Here is a 21,052-nt window from a genome sequence, read left to right as displayed (position 1 = left end):
AAAGTTAAACTGTTGCCATCGAGGAAGTGTTATAGGGTTACTTCAGCTAAAACAAGGTGCCTCAGTAATAGTTTCTTCCCCTGTGCTATAAAAAATTTATTTAAAAATTGCTACCAATGCTATTTTGTTCATGTCATGTGCATATTGCAATGTTAGTTGAAAATGTCTTTCTGCTGATTTGTATGTTTGGACTGGAGGCAAAGTCCTCTGGCTTGGTTGTAGGATCATTAAAATCCTCTGATCTTAATGCCTTACATTGTTTTGTCACCCTTGTAGTTAATCAATGCTTAAAACTAAGCACTGGTAATTATTTTAAACTATTCATTTTATCCAGACTGTCACCGTCTCAGAGGATGACATCCATCCCAGGAACCCTCCAAAGTTCGATAAGATGGAGGACATGGCCATGATGACCCACCTAAATGAGCCCTCTGTGTTGTATAACCTCAAAGAGCGTTTTGCATCATGGATGATCTACGTAAGCTGTAAAATTGCTTAAAAGTAAAACGAATGTAATACTAATTATTTTACAGCCTATATATCAAAATATTTAAACATATATTACAGACCTACTCTGGGCTGTTCTGTGTCGTTGTGAACCCCTACAAGTGGCTTCCTGTTTACGACGCTGTAGTTGTAGCAGGTTACAGAGGCAAGAAGAGGATTGAGGCTCCACCCCACATCTTCTCCATTTCTGACAATGCCTATCAGTTCATGCACACTGGTAAGATTAAGTTTACCAAATAGTACACAATACTACTCAGTAAAAATACACTAGAATATAAAAAAACATCTTATAAAAATATTTGTGAATGAAAACTCAGATCTTTACATCTCCTGTTTATTTCAGATCGTGAGAACCAGTCTGTCCTGATCACGTGAGTTTATCATGTATAATGCTAAATCTTATCACCTACTGCTATAATGATTAAGCAGAAACATTATAGGGATCTGTTATTCCCCAGTGGAGAATCTGGTGCAGGAAAGACTGTCAACACCAAGCGTGTCATCCAGTACTTTGCAACAATTGCATCTCTCGGTAGTAAAAAGGCTGAGCCAACCCCTGGCAAAATGCAGGTAAACTTGGTTATAAAGTAAAACTCTGCCTCATTGGGGTGTATACTTGTCCATATTACATGTCAGACTTCACATTTGTTCTTGCAGGGGTCTCTTGAGGACCAGATCGTTGCAGCCAACCCTCTGCTAGAGGCCTATGGTAATGCCAAGACTGTGAGGAATGACAACTCATCCCGTTTTGTATGTGATCACATCTTGAATATCACTTAAGGTTTTATAAAATAACCTTTACAAAATTTCATATTAATCGTAATCTGGCTGTCTAGGGCAAATTCATCAGGATCCATTTTGGTTCCACTGGCAAGCTGGCTTCAGCTGATATTGAAACATGTAAGTATCAACTGCAACATAAGCTGAACGTTATCGCTCTAAAAATTAGTTATATTAAAGTTACATTAAATGTAAGGTGGCAAATGCAACACTGGCATATACATTTTTGTGTAACTATAAGTTGCATGTATTGCAAGGGATTATCATGGATATTTTCATGCTATTAACAGTACACAAGCCAAAATTATATAGTGACTTAAAGACAGTTTATGTTACCAAGTTGAAATAGTGTAATACCTAGGGAGTACAGTATATTGTTATTATATGGAGTGTCAGATATATTGTGAAAAGAAACATAACCATATGGGTCAGGTGACAAAACAACTCTTTTCACTATAGATCTTCTAGAGAAGTCCCGTGTCACCTTCCAGCTGTCTGCTGAGAGGAGTTACCATATCTTCTATCAGCTGATGACTGGCCACAAACCTGAGCTCCTGGGTAAATTAAGGAAAAGATTCAAGATTTTATTGTCAATTCACCAGATGCACAGGACATACAGGAAATTGAGATACCGTTTCTCTCTCACCTTGTTATTGAATGCCATGCACTTTTTTTAAAAACAAAAAAGAGGTAAAAAGTAGAAAAAGAATAAATAAGTGGTTGAAAAAAAAAAAAAAAATATATATATATATATATATATATATATATATATATATATATATATATATATATAAAGTGTATACATCAGTCTACTGGGGGCGGTAGTGCAATGTTTTAACAATAACGTATAAAAAAAAAACCTGGAAAAAAGTTCATAAATTATGGGAATAAAATCATTCTAATGTGTATGAAACAGAGGCTCTCCTGATCACCACCAACCCCTATGACTATCCAATGATCAGTCAGGGTGAAATCACTGTCAAGAGCATCAACGACGTGGAAGAGTTCATTGCAACCGATGTAAGAAGAAATTATGATGTTGATATATTTATGTACAATTTGCATACTACATAAAAGAAAAACTGCCAAAAGCTTTTCTCATTTCACACTGCAGACTGCTATTGACATCTTGGGCTTCAGTGGTGAAGAAAAAATGAACATCTTCAAATTGACTGGAGCTGTAATACATCACGGCAGCATGAAATTCAAGCAGAAGCAGCGAGAGGAGCAGGCTGAACCTGATGGCACTGATGGTAACTAAGAGAAAAATTATTTTCATCATGCTTTTCAATTTCTCTAGTATGGTAAAGATTAACTTCAGGTAAGGTGTAATTTCTATTATGCGTCTTTTCACAGTGGCTGATAAAATCGCCTACCTCATGGGCCTGAACTCAGCTGATATGCTTAAAGCTCTGTGCTACCCAAGAGTCAAAGTCGGAAACGAGATGGTGACCAAAGGTCAAACCGTTCCACAGGTATTCAAGAACGACAGTTTCAAACTCAACACCACTCATGTCAAACTCAGTTTGAATGGACTTCATTTCTTCCTAGGTCAACAATGCTGTCAGTGCTCTGTGCAAGTCTGTCTATGAGAAAATGTTCTTGTGGATGGTCATCCGTATCAATGAGATGTTGGACACAAAACAGCCAAGGCAGTTCTTCATTGGAGTGTTGGACATTGCTGGATTTGAGATCTTTGATGTGAGTAGATTGAAATATGTCTGAACAGTATTACAGAAGAAAATGCTTTTGAACTACAAATTAATACATTTTTGTACTTACAGTTCAACAGCTTGGAGCAGCTCTGCATCAACTTCACCAATGAGAAACTGCAACAGTTCTTCAACCACACCATGTTTGTCCTGGAGCAAGAGGAATACAAGAAAGAGGGCATTGAATGGGAGTTCATTGATTTTGGTATGGACTTGGCTGCCTGCATTGAGCTTATTGAGAAGGTACGTTGTCACTCAACTAAAGGTAAATATTTTTATTTATAAGCAAACACTTCCTTCCTCACAATAGTTTTTAATTCTTCTCAGCCAATGGGCATCTTCTCCATCCTTGAAGAGGAGTGCATGTTCCCCAAGGCCTCTGACACAACCTTCAAGAACAAGCTGCATGATCAGCATCTTGGCAAGACCAAAGCCTTTGAGAAACCAAAACCTGGAAAGGGCAAGGCTGAGGCTCACTTCTCCCTGGTCCACTATGCCGGTACAGTCGACTACAATATCACTGGTTGGCTTGACAAGAACAAGGACCCACTGAACGAATCAGTTGTTCAGCTCTACCAGAAGGCTGCAAACAAACTGCTGGCCTTCCTGTATGCATCCCATGCCTCAGCTGAGGGTAAGAAATATGAGTGTAAATGAAAAGTATCTTTTGGTGTTTTTTTTACCACAGACAAATATCAGTAATGTCAAAGACTAAGCAATTTTCAGTTTTATTTCATGTAATTCACTTGAAGCTGAGTCTGGTGGTGGTGGGGGTGGCAAGAAGGGTGGTGGCAAGAAGAAGGGTGGTTCCTTCCAGACTGTGTCTGCCCTGTTCAGAGTATGTGTGGTTGCTTTAATATATAATTATAATATAAAAAATCTAAAATCATATCTGCACATTCCAATAATATGATACCTTTTGTTGGTGATCTATAGGAGAACTTGGGCAAGCTGATGACCAACCTGAGGAGCACCCACCCTCACTTTGTGCGTTGTCTGATTCCCAATGAAACAAAGACACCTGGTAAGAAGTGGCATTACACTTTACTAGTACACACTATATTTAACGTGGTTTAAAATAAAAAATAACCTAATTGTAATGTCCAGGTCTTATGGAGAACTTCTTGGTCATCCACCAGCTGAGGTGTAATGGTGTGCTGGAAGGTATCAGAATCTGCAGAAAGGGCTTCCCCAGCAGAATCCTCTATGGTGACTTCAAGCAGAGGTGCAGTTGTTATTACAAGCACATTTGAGTAGACAGTGGAGTTAAGATAATGCAAAATATTGAATGAAGATGTAGGTAATATATTAACAAAACTAATATCTGCTCTCATTTAGATACAAAGTATTGAATGCCAGTGTCATCCCTGAGGGACAGTTCATTGACAACAAGAAAGCTTCAGAGAAGCTGCTGGGCTCCATTGATGTGGACCACACCCAGTACAAATTTGGACACACCAAGGTGCACACCTAGATATTACTAATATCAAGAGATTCTGTGAGAAAATATGTTGCATGTTTGCTTGGTATATAATAATTCATATCTTGTGTGACTACTGATAAACTTTTTACTTTTATGGCACCACAGGTGTTCTTCAAAGCTGGTCTGCTGGGTACTCTAGAGGAGATGAGAGATGAGAAACTGGCTTCACTGGTGACCATGACTCAGGCTCTCTGTAGAGGATATCTCATGAGGAAGGAGTTTGTTAAGATGACGGAGAGGAGGTATGACAACCAGTATATTAAATGTGATTATGATGATAGAAAAGAGGTAAAGGAAGAAAATTCAGTAATACTAGATGGTTTTGACAATATCAAATAACATATTTGTCCAATTTTCAGAGAGTCAATCTACACCATCCAGTACAACATCCGCTCTTTCATGAATGTCAAAAATTGGCCATGGATGCATCTCTATTTCAAGATCAAGCCTCTTCTGAAAAGTGCGGAGACTGAGAAGGAGCTGCAGCAGATGAAAGAGAACTATGAGAAGATGCAAACTGACCTGGCTGCTGCTCTGGCCAAGAAGAAAGAGCTGGAGGAAAAGATGGTTTCCCTGCTGCAGGAAAAGAATGACCTGCAATTGCAAGTGGCAGCTGTGAGTAAAATGCAAAATTTGCTCAGATCAGACAGATCATTTGCTTAACCAGCTGTCAATACTGTTTCCTTTTTCTGCATGTATTTCCAAATGTGGCAGTTGAAATCTACTTTTGATTCATACAACACATCTGTCCAAAAAATAGGAAGGTGAGAATCTCTCTGATGCTGAGGAGAGGTGTGAGGGACTCATTAAGAGCAAAATCCAGCTTGAAGCCAAACTCAAGGAGACAACAGAGAGACTGGAGGATGAAGAGGAAATCAACGCTGAGCTGACTGCCAAGAAGAGGAAGCTGGAGGATGAATGCTCTGAGCTGAAGAAAGACATTGATGACTTGGAGCTCACCTTGGCTAAAGTGGAGAAAGAGAAACATGCCACTGAAAACAAGGTGAAAATAATTTAAAACAATAATATAATGTTCAACTTCAAAGTTAAACTTCATTTCTAACCCGTGTATATATAAAATGTACATCACCTTGCCACTTTTAGGTGAAAAACCTGACAGAGGAGATGGCATCTCAAGATGAGGCCATTGCCAAGTTAACCAAGGAGAAGAAAGCCCTCCAAGAGGCCCACCAGCAAACACTGGATGATCTCCAGGCAGAGGAGGACAAAGTCAACACTCTGACCAAGGCCAAAACAAAGCTGGAACAGCAAGTGGATGATGTGAGGAAACTTTGCATTTGCAGATACTGGTACTTTATCTTAGATGGGATGTTTTTTCATCAAAAAAAGAAATTAACTAACTATTTCAAAAGCTCGAGGGATCACTGGAGCAAGAGAAGAAGCTCCGCATGGACCTGGAGAGAGCCAAGAGAAAGCTGGAGGGAGACCTGAAACTGGCCCAGGAATCCATAATGGATCTGGAGAATGACAAGCAGCAATCTGAGGAGAAAATCAAGAAATAAGTGAAAACATATTATTTGATTATTGATTATTAGAAAGCTCCAGCTTGTTTCTTTTAACTGAGCTGATGAAAAAATTTCCCCCTGGGATCAATAAAGTTGATATGAATCTGCGTCTGTATCTGGACCTACCTCCATGTCCATTATACTAAGAATACTTACGTACTGGAAAAAATGTAACATTTTTTTCTTCTTACATAAAGAAAAGACTTTGAAACCAGCCAACTCCTCAGTAGGATGGAGGATGAACAGTCTCTTGGTGCTCAACTTCAGAAGAAAATTAAAGAACTCCAGGTATCTTAATATTCATGCCAATTTGACATAAATATTAGACTCAATAAATGGCAATCTTCACATTACAGTATGTTTTTGATACTTTTATCATCAAATAAAGGCTCGCATTGAGGAGCTTGAGGAAGAGATTGAGGCTGAGAGAGCCGCTAGAGCAAAGGTTGAGAAGCAGAGGGCTGACCTCTCCAGGGAGCTGGAGGAGATCAGTGAGAGGCTTGAGGAAGCTGGTGGAGCAACAGCCGCTCAGATTGAGATGAACAAGAAGCGTGAGGCTGAGTTCCAGAAGCTGCGTCGGGATCTTGAAGAGTCCACCCTGCAGCATGAATCAACTGCAGCAGCTCTCCGCAAGAAGCAGGCTGACAGTGTAGCAGAACTGGGAGAGCAGATTGACAACCTCCAGCGTGTCAAGCAGAAACTTGAGAAGGAGAAGAGTGAGTTCAAGATGGAGATTGATGACCTCTCCAGCAACATGGAGGCAGTTGCAAAATCTAAAGTGAGTGGTTTTTTAAAGAAATGACTGTACAGGTTGAAATATTTCAAAACAGGAAATACAACAGAAAAATGAAATATTGAACAATGAAGTAGGTTATGATCATATTTTATGAACATATTGTCTTCTATATTCAACTTATTCATTGTACTTTTGATAGGGCAACTTGGAGAAAATGTGCAGAACTCTTGAGGACCAGTTGAGTGAAATTAAAGCCAAAAATGATGAGAATGTTCGCCAGTTGAATGACACTAATGCACAAAAAGCAAGACTGCAGACAGAGAATGGTATGTCAATGAAGATGGACACTTATGTGTGGATGAATTCATCACTTGGACTAACATGGTTAATTTTTGTTCTCTAGGTGAATTTTCTCGCCAGCTTGAGGAGAAGGAAGCTCTTGTTTCCCAGCTGACCAGAGGCAAACAGGCTTTCACTCAGCAGATTGAGGAGCTGAAGAGACACATTGAGGAGGAAGTGAAGGTATGAAAAATTTAGATATCCTGTTTAATTTATTTTAACACTGATTTTCAACATTTTGAAAATAATGGGACCCCTGACTACATACCTATGTAGATGTTCCTTTACAGACGTGAATTACAGATAGTACCATGGGATCATTTTAGAGGTTAAATAAGAGCGTTACGGACAGAAAAAAAATCCAAAATGACACAAAATCTAACAGGTCAAGGGTATATTTTATGTAACTCGTATTACTTTTTAGGCCAAGAACGCCCTGGCTCATGCTGTCCAGTCAGCCCGCCATGACTGTGATCTGCTCAGAGAGCAGTTTGAGGAGGAGCAGGAGGCCAAGGCTGAGCTGCAGAGAGGAATGTCCAAGGCCAACAGTGAGGTGGCTCAGTGGAGGTCCAAATATGAGACTGATGCTATTCAGCGCACTGAGGAACTGGAGGAGGCCAAGTATGAACTACATTTTCAGAGCCTTGATAAATTTTCAATTTACCTTTTCAAATAACATCCTAAAAGTATTTCAAATCTTTCTTCATCAAAGGAAAAAGCTTGCCCAGCGTCTGCAGGACGCTGAGGAATCCATTGAGGCTGTGAACTCAAAGTGTGCCTCATTGGAGAAGACCAAGGAGAGGCTGCAGGGTGAGGTGGAGGACCTCATGATTGATGTGGAGAGAGCTAATGCTCTGGCTGCCAACCTCGACAAGAAGCAGAGGAACTTTGACAAGGTAAATGACTATCAGAAAACAAAGGAAATAATGCAATCAACATCCCTTCTAATATATTTATTTTACTCATCTGCATGTTTCCAGGTCCTGGCAGAATGGAAGCAGAAGTACGAGGAGGGTCAGGCTGAGCTGGAGGGAGCCCAGAAGGAGGCTCGCACTCTGAGCACTGAGCTGTTCAAGATGAAGAACTCTTATGAGGAGGCTCTGGATCAGTTGGAGACCATGAAGAGAGAGAACAAAAACCTGCAGCGTATGTGCCCTCAGACAGCAATTACTGTAAACACTCTACTTGCATAAACCTAGTACAAAGGAACTAATGGTTTTGGGTTTTTTTTTGCATGCTTCTTACTTTAGAGGAGATCTCAGACCTGACTGAGCAGATTGGTGAAATTGGAAAGAGCATCCATGAGCTAGAGAAAGCTAAGAAGACTGTGGAGACAGAAAAGGCTGAAATCCAGACAGCTTTGGAGGAAGCAGAGGTAATATGTTTTAAACAGACAGAAACTGGTTTCCCAGTAGACTAGTTTAAGGACCAGATCTACAAAAGGTCTGTGTCGCTTTTGTGGTCACAATATAGGCGCAAAAGAGACAAAAATATTACATGTAATTCACATGCATCACCAAAGTGTGGAATTCACTGCAAACTGCATTGCCAAGCCGATAGTGCTTTGTTTCACCTGTGTCATTTTTAATGTAAATCAGGGTGTATTTTTGCATTGACTTTCTGAAAGCTAACCTCTGACTCACTGTCTCTGTCTGTATGCATGTTCTTTTGGTACTTTGGCCACTGAAATACCTTTGTGTATAGGTGCACACAAATGTTGTGCAATTAATTCCCTGTGTAATCCATTCTCTATGGATTTGGCCCAAACTGTCTAACATTAGTTCTTACTCGCGTACTTCTATAAATAGTCATGAAATAGTAATAACATTTTTAAATTACTGAAAGGGCACACTGGAGCATGAGGAGGCCAAGATTCTCCGTGTTCAGCTTGAGCTCAATCAAATCAAAGGTGAGGTTGACAGGAAGCTGGCAGAGAAGGATGAGGAGATAGAGCAGATCAAGAGGAACAGCCAGAGGGTGACTGACTCCATGCAGAGCACTTTGGATTCTGAGGTCAGGAGCAGGAATGATGCCCTGAGAGTCAAGAAGAAGATGGAGGGAGACCTGAATGAGATGGAGATTCAGCTGAGCCATGCCAACAGGCAGGCTGCTGAGGCCCAGAAGCAACTGAGGAACGTCCAGGGCCAGCTCAAGGTGAGTTCAATACCAAAATTTAGTGAAAAGAAGTAGAATGAGTACAGAAATTTCATGACATTTTTTCTTTCATCAGGATGCCCAATTGCACCTTGATGATGCTCTCAGAGGACAGGAAGACATGAAGGAGCAGGTCGCCATGGTGGAGCGTAGAAATGGTCTGATGCTGGCTGAGATTGAGGAGCTGAGAGCAGCTCTGGAACAGACTGAGAGAGGACGCAAAGTGGCTGAGCAGGAGCTGGTTGATGCTAGTGAGCGTGTTGGACTGCTTCACTCTCAGGTTGGACTTTAATGATTCACACTCAAACAGAGTATATGCACGTGCATAGAATGCTAAGTATGACCTCCTTAAATGTACAGAACACCAGTCTTCTGAACACCAAGAAGAAGCTTGAGACAGACCTTGTCCAGGTTCAGGGTGAAGTGGATGATTCTGTTCAGGAGGCAAGAAATGCTGAAGAGAAAGCCAAAAAGGCTATCGCTGATGTGAGTTATTTCCACAATTTTTTAATGTCTATAGTTTTTACTTGAATATTTATTTAATTTATAATATTGTACTAAGATTAAAGTTTATATTTTAGTCTATAGCATTAAACAGTGTATAAATAATAATAATTCATAATAATACTTTATGGGACGGCCATGTGCCGTTGTGTCCTTTGGCAAAACACTTCACCCACCTAGCCTCCAGTGTCATTCACACAGGTATATGAATATTTGGTCATGGTTGGAAGTGCTGTTTAGTGCGAATCGGCAGCCACACCTTCATCAGCCATCCCCATCCCAACTGTGGCTACAAACATAGCTTACCACCACCAGAGTGTGAATGTGAGAGTGAATGAATAATGGATCAATAATGTAAAGCACTTTGGGTGCCTTGAAAAAAGAAAGCCAATCTATTGTTATTATTTTAAAACTTTTATAATTCCAGGCTGCTGTGATGGCTGAGGAGCTCAAGAAGGAGCAGGACACCAGTGCTCACCTGGAGAGGATGAAGAAGAACCTGGAGGTCACAGTCAAGGACCTGCAGCACCGTCTGGATGAGGCTGAGAACCTCGCCATGAAGGGTGGCAAGAAGCAGCTCCAGAAACTGGAGTCTAGGGTATGCATTATTATTATTTAAGCCAACACATTTTACATTGTTTTACATTTTATTATGTGTAATGAATTGCATTACATTAAGAATTATGCATTAAATGAAGTAGTGCATAAATACTTCTGCAATATATTGTAATTGTCCATCCTTACTTCAAAATTCAACTTAATTTTTTTTGTAATAATATACAAATATTTCATGATGTTGCAGGTGCGTGAGCTGGAAGCTGAAGTTGAAGCTGAGCAGAGACGTGGAGCTGAAGCTGTTAAAGGAGTTCGTAAATATGAGAGGAGAGTGAAGGAGCTGACCTACCAGGTAATTATTAATTTACCAAAAAAATGACCCTTAAGAACTTGTAGATCCAGCAATAATAATCATAAATGCTACTTTACAGACTGAGGAGGACAAGAAGAATTTAACCAGACTTCAGGATCTGGTTGACAAACTGCAGCTCAAAGTCAAGGCTTACAAGAGACAGTCTGAGGAGGCTGTAAGTAAAACACAAAAAGTGACAGATCCTCTAATGTTAATACCAATGGTTGTCTTGTAACTGACCCAGAATAAAATCAAACATTTCACAGGAGGAGGCAGCCAACACCCATATGTCCAAGCTCAGGAAGGTTCAGCATGAACTGGAGGAAGCTCAGGAGCGTGCAGACATCGCTGAGTCTCAGGTCAACAAGATGAGAGCCAAGAGCCGCGATGCTGGAAAGGTAACAATTGAGATGCTAATCTGCAACTTCACATTTTTTATTTTATTTTGTAAAACATATAGCCTATAACTTTAACCACTGAATCATTTCATATTTCTTTTTTTTTCAGAGCGACTCTGCTGAATGAAAGATTACATCCAAATGAAGCTGTTCATACAATATGACACAGCAATGACAAAAAAAAGATTTTTGCTTGTCATTCAGTGATTTTGCCAATAATCTATCTATTTAATTCAGGCTAAGGGTCCAGAATTCATTAAATGAAAGAAGCACGGATGAATTAAATTGGATCTGAAAAAAATAGATTCTTGGTTTCAACTCAATTCAAAAGTGTCTTAGTTTGGAGGAAACTGCACAAAATAGTATTTCAAATTATGTGTGATGGTATAAATTACAAGGTTTAATTCTGTTGTCACTGTAGATTCCACTATGTGAAAAACAGCTATTTATAAAAAATGAGTGACAATACAATAAAATAATGGTACAACATAAAGCTATAAAGTCCTTGAATCCTAAACAACTTGAAATAGCAGTGCTTGACAGTAATTTAGTGTCACAGGGGGAAAAATTCCGTAATTACTTTTCAGCATAATGTAAATTAACTGGTTTGTGCGGACATGAGACTTCTGCATCTGCTCCTTTTCTGGCTGTAGAAAATCTACCCTGTGGAGCCCCAATTTTGATGAATCAGAGGCCTTTTCAGACATGTAGGAGGGTTAAATATGTGACTGACAGCTGTAACTACCAATCACTGACCACACTCTCAGACGTGACCTACAATGCTCCTGCTCTGCTCCATGTTGAAGCACGAAAGCTTGAAAAAGTGGCTTCACCTTTCCTATTCTATTATTATATTAGGTTCTTTTATTTTTGACTGAGGAGATTCTGGCATTTTGTCCCCCTGGTTTCGGTTCCTGAGGCTCTAAAAAATATCATATTTTTGAACAAATATGGTGCCCTAACTGTGGAAAGGACTAAATTGGCTGACCCTTTACTATTTAACAACTCGTGAACCCATATTTAACAACACATGTCAATAACAGAACGAGACAAGAAATACTCCAAAATTATAGATTTTATTAGCACACAATTAACAACTGAAGAAATAGAAGCATTAAATCATTTTATTATGTAAACTGTGTCTAATATATTCTTCAGTATGAAAACAACATGAACCGTATAACATAATAAGTAGCAGGGATGGTTTGGTTAAAGACAGCACAATAAATCTAGTAAAAACAGGCAATTTGTGAAGGTTCCCCAAAACCTTCATCATCTGCATAGCCACCTTTTTCCTGGTCCTACAGCTTGCAGCACTGTCTCCTACAAAAACAGAGAACACTGGCTAAACTCACAAAATGAATACTGTCTCACAGCTTCAATGATCAGTGTCACCTGATCACCTGAGAAAAGCAGTGTCTTTAGCAGATTACAGCAAAAAAGAAATAGAGCAAAACTGTGTGTTGACAAAACAAAACACAAAAAAGTGACAGGCAGCATTTACAAAGAAAACAATTGGATCAATAAACAGGTTGCCAAAAAGTTCAACACATAATTATTTTCATTTATATTAAACATTTGCCACTTTTGCCTGATTATTACACATTACCGTAATGAGAGGTTCAATGTCTGTGACAAAGCAGCAAGTATATCTAAACAGAAAGTAGAGCACACAAGAAAATATGTTGAATTTTAAACAAAATTTAACACTTACCAGTGCATTGTATGTAGCAGCAATAGCCTGTTGAATTAATGACCAAAGAGGGAGTCCAGTGTACTGAGGGCTGGGCCAGTTAGGTCTGCTTATATCAGGCAGAAAAAGTAGGAGGGACAAATGCCTGTCTTGCTTTTGTGGTGAAGCAGACGTCTCAAATCAAAATAGGGGCCTCAGTCTCTGACTGGGCTTTGTTCTGCTCGCAAAGAAACTTCTAACCAGCCTTCAACTGAATCACCAAGAGAAGTCAGCATTCAAGGCAACAGTTTAATTGTCAACAAAAAACCAGAGAGCAATTCACAGTGACAAGAAGTACACCAGAACCACTCCAAACCATATGGCTCAAACCTATACCTTATATACATATAGAAAATGCTTATGTCATTAACTATAAGGCTTGTTTTGGTGCAGACTTCTGCTGAAAGAGGTGAGGCTCCCCCATATAACCATGATTCCTTCGCTGAGTACAGCATTTCTTTTGTGTTTTTTTTCTCCCCTCCTTCCCCGATAGGAGGGAAGGAGTGGCTACTCTTCAGCGGTTTTGTATTACTCAGTGCAGCTTATGAGCAGGTCATACCATTTCCCAAAGACCTAATCACCCCAAATTGCGATATCATATTATAAACACACATACTTGATAAGCACTGCATACAGTGAATATTATAAACCATTCTCAACTCTTCCCTTTTGATAACATTGTTTATCAGCTTATATACCTCAAGGTTTTTTCCATAACTGTCCTCATTACTATTTGTTTGCATAGTAGCATGACTCAACTTTTTGCAAATCATCTTTCTGAAATATGACACCATACTTTATGGTAGCATAACAAAGGACATCTGTGAATTCTGCAGAAAAAGCAGTGCTTTTGCTTTCATATTACACATAAATTAACCAGAAAGTACAATACAAAGCAGAATAATACTTGTGTGCAAAACAATGAGCAAGTTAGACACAAATGGAACCTGAAATCTTATCAGTCCTGTCTTGTCTTTTGGCAGTCACAACATTGTATGCATTAAGTCCACATGAGCCCACAAATAAAAATGTTGGAAAGACAGCTTACAAATGTCCCTTAACGCAAACATTATCTGTAGCTAAATAAGATGAGACAATATACATTCAAAACACTAAACGAAACCACATGATGGCATCAGCATTCCCTTATTCACCAATGAATCAGAGCTTATGTCCTTCCCAGCAAAAAAAAAACAAACAAAAAAGAAAAACAAGAAATCCAGTCTCCTCTTCTGAGTCCATCACACACTCTTCCACCGCATGGTAACATTTCCAAAAAGAAAAATAAATCTTTTCCCCCAACAGCATTTTCAACTAAAATGTTATGTACAAAATAAAGAGTTTAAACATATCATGTAACTCAGAAGATATTGCTCTTCTCAAGCACTTGTGTCATTTAAGTAACCATATTCCAAGTCCACATAACAAAATCTGCAATTGAAGTGATGCTGCTGACAAATATATGAACCAATACTGCAAAATGCCCCTGGGGTATAAATGCAGCATATGCAAACAGTAACGCTCCCACTCAATGTACCACTGAGATTTTAGTATCTAATGTGGATTTATTATGATATATATGACCTGAGACTTGTAAATGCTGTTCTACTTTTGATCAGGCTGTAAAACCCTACCCTTGTGGAAAATATGTGCTGCCATCAGATCATTTACGCATACTCCTTATAGATCAGATACTGTATAGAGTGTTTCATAGCACATTGCATGGCCATATATGTAAATGATTTACTACCACCAGCAGGCAGGCCAATGATATGAACTACAATCTTATATTTTATTATAGTAATTTTACAGCTAGGAATCCATAGAGTTTACATATGATTGAGGTATGAAGACAGTCACCTTAGTCTTTATGATGTGTAATTTATTTTTTGTTTATACTTTTTCAGAGATAGTAAAATCCCAAACTGATGAGTCAATTTACTATGAAGATTATCTACCAAATAGCATATACATGGATGGAAGGAAAGAAGGATTTACATATTTACATCATGGTTGGATAGTCTTCTTTATACAATCCAACCAGACACTGAATAAAAAGAAATGATAAGAGGCACAAACAAAAGACACCTCTGAATCGCTGATATTTTTAGTCTTTAAACCTTGACCTCACTCTTTTATGTACATTAATAAATGTGACACAACTGTGAATTTATTCTATTTTGTCTTTTCTGAAGGTGATGATAAGACCTAAAGAGAGTAAAAGGTTTGCTGATGGCAAGGAATTTTGAATTGATTATTCATAAATGTAGAGACAGCTACAGTTCAGTTGCTAAAGATAATTTAATTCAGTGGTTCCCAACCTTTTTTGGCTGGTGACCTCATTTTAACATCATGAAAAAAGGTGAACGACACGCACATCCAAAATTAGAGGTGTGCTGGATCCCAAAAAAGTAGAATGTGAGAAAAAATAAAGGAAGGTCCGCACAACCAGTGAGCTCCCAAACCATTTAATTGTGACGTTTCGGGCCAAGGCCCTTCATCAGTCTGATGAAGGGCCTTGGCCCTTGGCCCTTCATCAGTCTGATGAAGGGCCTTGGCCCGAAACGTCACAATTAAATGGTTTGGGAGCTCACTGGTTGTGCGGACCTTCCTTTATTTTTTCTCTCATTTTAACATCACACATTTTTGGCAACCCCAAGACATTCGAAACTGAGACATTTTTCTCTTGGAGATGTCCTAGCGGGGCCAGGCGGGTGAAGAAATCTTTCCATTCTCTGTTCAGTCCAGTTTTCTGACTGCGACTGTGTCCGGGCAGGTTGAAGCGTAACACATGATTGGATCAATCAAGATATGCCCTCTCAGATATTATACCCTGCGTTTCATTTCAACTTGATTTTTATTAGGAAAAGTGTGTGTTTTTTTAATTATAATGAAATATATATTGAATCATTAAAAAATATTTTTACATTTTTAATTTTTTTTTTATCAATTACTAGAAATTTCAGGTGACCCCACATGGGCTCCAAGGTTGAAAAACACTGATTTAAATCATGTTAATGTGTCAGTCATGGCTGGTTTAAATATGAAATCTAGCATTCTAATACAAATGACCAAACTCATCCTACCTCTTGCCCTACCAACCAGACAACAACATAATAAATTACAAATCTACAGAATCCAAAAATAATTCTACAGGACAAAAGGAAAAACCCAAAACGTTATCTTTAAAATTTGATTTAAAAGAGGTACAAACCTTCAGAAACAACAGGTGCACCTTGAAAGCAGCTAGCAACTTACTGAGTAAAGAATGGCACTAAAGGGGCATAGGGACATAGGGACTGCCTCTTGTTTCTTTGTAACTTGAACAACATCAAGCAGTAAGCGATATTATGTTGTGTCTTTGTTGATATCAGGGCATAAATGCTGATTTTAAGACAACGATACATAATGAATGACAGCCAGTAATATCACACTTCCAAAGAAAAGGTGTCTCTGATGTTAATATGATGAAATACCAATGATGTTAATTAAAAAGATAAAAGATAATCTTTTTTTCAGCAAAAAAAACTTCCTTCATGAAGCAAGAATACCATTTGTGTTATCATCCAAACTTCATGTGTTATCATTATTCTTGTGCTATGTTACTGCATTCCATAGTAACTGAAATTATTTTAACTACATCCGTAAAAATTACTTTCATTTTTGCTCTTTGACTTTACTGCTGATAAATACATCTTTATCTTGTCGCCAAAAGGGAATCACTGCTCCCTCCCTTCGCTGTTTTTATTTTGGAACACACTAATCCTTTATGACCTACTGGGACGACAGAAACAAAAAAAAAATCAACTTCTGCATACAAAGTTAAAGTGGGATTAGATACTGGCCATGGTTATAAAATATACCTTTCCCTATCTCATGGCATGCTCTGAAAATCATTTATTATTATTTTAAAAATGTAATTACAACCAATTTGTGGTTATTTTTATTCTTGCCTAAGTTGGCATCTCTTCTGACATGACATTCACAGAGACATACGTATAGCACTCATATAACTTTAAAGGAAAGTACAGTGGCGTGAATTTTGTATCAGATATCTGAGACATGTGTATCCTGCAACTATACCCCAGTGACATTTTGATGCTTCTCCAATATTAACACTCTGTGCTGCATGTGATATAAAAATTTAACAGACACAACTGCCTGTCATAAACTGTGTCAACTGGAATGTGACCGTTAAAGAAAACACATTTATTGGAATAAACACTTTATAAAACATGCAATGCACTTCTGCGATTTATTATTAAGTAAACTATGAACATTAAGTCAATCAAAAGTCTGGTTGCTTTTTAAATTCATTCAGGAAATTGACTACACATACAATTTATTAATTCAAATAAAAAGTAAGAACACTATGTATATAATAATTCATTATCATGATCATGATTAATCATAGTTATTAATTATCTAGTTGTAATTATTTATTATCATTAGAATTATTTATCATATTATCACTCATCATAGTTAACAGTTAATTTGATTAATACATTTGACATATTTTTCACTTTTTTAGTTTTGAAATATAAATATACAAGAATCATGCTCTTGCATGTCATAAAAAAGCATCGTGATGTAAAGCATAATGTACCTGACCAAATCGAGTAACAAGCTTGTGCTGAGCATGCAGACTCGCTGTGTATAAAAGCAGGAGCTCTGGATGCCTCCTCCAACTGACAGGCATCCAACACACACGTGAGTACAGTCTAAGTATTTTTTGAAATTGGTATTTAATTATGTATTTTTGTATTTCAATTTTGATTGTTAAATGAAAGTAAATACTTATACGAACGTACATAACTACTTACTACTTATTTTCATTTATTTTACTAATTTCAACTTACTTTCTTTTGAAGCATCTTGGGTTTACACCTAAACATATTTGATTTTCTGGGATCTTGTGAGGTAAATGCTTTTCTACAGATTAAATATTTAGACATAAACACCTTCCAAACAATTCATTGACTCATGACAAAAATGTGTTACTACACTGTGTGTAATTTATCATGTTTTCAGTCTCCACTAAAGTGCCATCATGAGCACAGACGCGGAGATGGAGCAGTATGGCCCGGCGGCCATTTACCTCCGGAAGCCAGAAAAGGAAAGGATTGAAGCTCAAAACACTCCTTTTGATGCCAAAACTGCTTATTTTGTTACTGATCCTGAAGATCTGTATGTCAAGGGTAAACTCATCAAAAAGGAGGGTGGTAAAGCCACAGTTGAAACTGAAGGGGGAAAGGTATGTTAAAGTGTATTTAGATTTACAATAATGCTTTACTTTTTGATTTTGATAATACTTTGGTGACTGTTTAAAATAATTTGTTTTATTCAGACTGTCACCGTCAAAGAGGATGACATCCATCCCAGGAACCCTCCAAAGTTCGATAAGATGGAGGACATGGCCATGATGACCCACCTCAATGAGCCCTCTGTGTTGTATAACCTCAAAGAGCGTTTTGCATCATGGATGATCTACGTATGTTTCAAATACTAATTTTTGAGTAAAAATAAAATAATAATTGATGTTCACTGTGCATACAAAAATATTTTAAAATGTATTACAGACTCACTCTGGGCTGATGCTGAGATTACATCTTTTAGTACAATCTACTTGTATATTTATATTGTATTTGTACATCAAATGTGCCAATTTGTCTCTGTATGACAATAGACCTACTCTGGGCTGTTCTGCGTCGTTGTGAACCCCTACAAGTGGCTTCCTGTGTACGACGCTGTAGTTGTAGCAGGATATAGAGGCAAGAAGAGGATTGAGGCTCCACCCCACATCTTCTCCATCTCTGACAATGCCTATCAGTTCATGCTCACTGGTGAGATTAAAGTTACCAAATATAACTAAAATTGAAAATGTACTGAAAATAAAACAGACTTGAAATAGGAATTAAACCTGTTACAGAAACTTTATCTCATGACTACTCTGTATTTCAGATCGTGAGAACCAGTCTGTCCTGATCACGTGAGTGTAAAATGTATCACGCTGAATCTTATTACTTTTTTTAAATGATTAAACAAAAACTTATAAAGATATATCTCCTTCTCCCCAGTGGAGAATCTGGTGCTGGAAAGACTGTCAACACCAAGCGTGTGATCCAGTATTTTGCAACAATTGCAGCTCTTGGATCTAAAAAGGAGTCAACCCCTGGCAAAATGCAGGTAAACTTGGTTATGTAGGATAAATGTGTCTCACTGAGGAGTTTATTTTGAAACTTACAGGGAAACTTACATTTTCTCTTACAGGGCTCTCTTGAGGACCAAATTATTGCAGCTAACCCTCTGCTGGAGGCTTATGGTAATGCCAAGACTGTGAGGAATGACAACTCTTCTCGTTTTGTAAGTATTTCAGGAAATACATAGAGATTTTCTTCCAACAATGTCACAAAAACTAATTTTTTAAATAATCTGGCTGTCTAGGGTAAATTTATCAGGATCCACTTTGGTTCCACTGGGAAGCTGGCTTCAGCTGATATTGAAACATGTAAGTTTCAGTGTATGCCAATTCTGTATAAGTGCTGGTAAAAGTGTTGCAAGTAAAATTTTTGGGACTGCATGATAGATAACTGAAAATGTGCCCAATAACAGATAGGTTAAAGGGACAGTTACATTTAATTTATACAACTTCATGCAGACATTATATACAAATACAGGAAAATACATGAGAATGTAATTTGCAAGTGCTATGTACAGTATATACACACAGTTCTTCCTGCTAGGCATCTGTTGGATTAGAAAGATAAGCATTAAAGATAGGTAACAGTAACCAATAATCAGTTTGTCTTCATACTTTATATACTAAATGTGACAACAGATTTCAGCTTTCCACAGCCTTTCAAATACAACTTACTGAGCAGTTACAAAGAAGTAGAAACAACTAATTTTAGAAACCACTGAAAGTGTTAACTGTGTCTGGTTGTACTGCTGTGTGTTTAAACTATCTGGATTTAAACGTTCAATCTCAGATCTGCTGGAGAAGTCCCGTGTCACCTTCCAGCTGTCTGCTGAGAGGAGCTACCATATCTTCTATCAACTGATGACTGGCCACAAACCTGAGCTTCTGGGTAAATTAAAGACAACCTGAAAAAGGAGGTCATAAAATATGGGAAAAAAAACTATTCTCATGTTTGTTTGTTTGGTTGTTTTTTTTTTATTTTCCAGAGGCTCTCCTGATCACCACCAACCCCTATGACTACCCAATGATTAGTCAGGGTGAAATCACTGTTAAGAGCATCAATGATGTGGAGGAGTTCATTGCAACTGATGTAAGATGAAATGATTAAATTTAAAAACTGTTTAAATCTGTATACTTGATAACGTCAACAATATTACTATCTTTCTTCATTTTTCAATGCAGACTGCTATTGACATCTTGGGCTTCACTGCTGATGAAAAGATTAACATCTACAAGTTGACTGGTGCTGTAATCCATCACGGCAGCATGAAATTCAAGCAGAAGCAGCGTGAGGAGCAGGCTGAGCCTGATGGCACTGAGGGTAAGTGATAAAACCAAGCTATTCTCTTTATGCATTCTTCCAGAGTGTAAGGCCTTGGTGAAATTAACATGCAATTTCTATTATGTGTCTGTTCACAGAGGCTGACAAGATCTCCTACCTCATGGGCCTGAACTCAGCTGATATGCTTAAAGCTCTGTGCTACCCAAGAGTCAAAGTCGGAAACGAGATGGTGACCAAAGGTCAAACCGTTCCACAGGTAAGTAAATTAAAGATGGAAGATTTTTGGAACTTGATAGTGTAATTAACGAACCTCGAACCAGAGTTCAAGTCAAACATATCTTAAACTTATAATTTTTTATTTGCAGGTCAACAATGCTGTCATGGCTCTGTGCAAGTCTGTCTATGAGAAAATGTTCTTGTGGATGGTCATCCGTATCAATGAGATGTTGGACACAAAACAGCCAAGGCAGTTCTTCATTGGAGTGTTGGACATTGCTGGATTTGAGATCTTTGATGTGAGTAACTGAAATACAGTTGAATAGTATTAGACAGGGAAATGGTTTTGCACTGGAAAATTATACATTTCTGTGATTACAGTTCAACAGCTTGGAGCAGCTCTGCATCAACTTCACCAATGAGAAACTGCAACAGTTCTTCAACCACCACATGTTTGTCCTGGAGCAAGAGGAATACAAGAAAGAGGGCATTGAATGGGAGTTCATTGACTTTGGTATGGACTTGGCTGCCTGCATTGAGCTTATTGAGAAGGTAAGCAGTCTTAATTTTTGAAAGT

At 38.1% G+C, this 21,052-nt stretch overlaps 1 protein-coding gene across 1 annotated transcript in view; it reads left to right on the top strand.

Moving 5' to 3' along the window:
• The window catches only part of LOC115424214 (uncharacterized), a 93,894-nt gene that overhangs the window by 47,541 nt on the left and 25,301 nt on the right, over window positions 1-21,052 (top strand). Inside the window, 50 exon segments of the mRNA XM_030141334.1 lie at window positions 335-478; window positions 568-724; window positions 851-878; window positions 966-1,077; window positions 1,165-1,257; window positions 1,344-1,407; window positions 1,747-1,845; window positions 2,204-2,307; window positions 2,402-2,540; window positions 2,644-2,762; window positions 2,839-2,988; window positions 3,072-3,242; window positions 3,327-3,620; window positions 3,757-3,837; window positions 3,936-4,023; window positions 4,107-4,224; window positions 4,338-4,461; window positions 4,588-4,724; window positions 4,842-5,097; window positions 5,243-5,485; window positions 5,587-5,763; window positions 5,856-6,001; window positions 6,206-6,296; window positions 6,397-6,786; window positions 6,944-7,070; window positions 7,148-7,266; window positions 7,508-7,704; window positions 7,796-7,979; window positions 8,064-8,229; window positions 8,334-8,458; window positions 8,929-9,237; window positions 9,314-9,517; window positions 9,598-9,723; window positions 10,169-10,339; window positions 10,544-10,648; window positions 10,728-10,823; window positions 10,915-11,046; window positions 13,172-13,224; window positions 17,822-18,032; window positions 18,126-18,269; window positions 18,465-18,621; window positions 18,740-18,767; window positions 18,856-19,141; window positions 19,223-19,286; window positions 19,768-19,866; window positions 19,964-20,067; window positions 20,160-20,298; window positions 20,397-20,515; window positions 20,625-20,774; window positions 20,857-21,027. Of these exon segments, the coding sequence (XP_029997194.1) occupies window positions 335-478; window positions 568-724; window positions 851-878; window positions 966-1,077; window positions 1,165-1,257; window positions 1,344-1,407; window positions 1,747-1,845; window positions 2,204-2,307; window positions 2,402-2,540; window positions 2,644-2,762; window positions 2,839-2,988; window positions 3,072-3,242; window positions 3,327-3,620; window positions 3,757-3,837; window positions 3,936-4,023; window positions 4,107-4,224; window positions 4,338-4,461; window positions 4,588-4,724; window positions 4,842-5,097; window positions 5,243-5,485; window positions 5,587-5,763; window positions 5,856-6,001; window positions 6,206-6,296; window positions 6,397-6,786; window positions 6,944-7,070; window positions 7,148-7,266; window positions 7,508-7,704; window positions 7,796-7,979; window positions 8,064-8,229; window positions 8,334-8,458; window positions 8,929-9,237; window positions 9,314-9,517; window positions 9,598-9,723; window positions 10,169-10,339; window positions 10,544-10,648; window positions 10,728-10,823; window positions 10,915-11,046; window positions 13,172-13,224; window positions 17,822-18,032; window positions 18,126-18,269; window positions 18,465-18,621; window positions 18,740-18,767; window positions 18,856-19,141; window positions 19,223-19,286; window positions 19,768-19,866; window positions 19,964-20,067; window positions 20,160-20,298; window positions 20,397-20,515; window positions 20,625-20,774; window positions 20,857-21,027 (7,311 nt within the window).

Source organism: Sphaeramia orbicularis, chromosome 8 (assembly GCF_902148855.1).
Source record: "Sphaeramia orbicularis chromosome 8, fSphaOr1.1, whole genome shotgun sequence".
Lineage (NCBI taxonomy): Eukaryota > Metazoa > Chordata > Actinopteri > Kurtiformes > Apogonidae > Sphaeramia > Sphaeramia orbicularis.
Note: the sequence above shows the minus strand (reverse complement) of the source record. Positions and strands in the feature narration are given on the sequence as shown.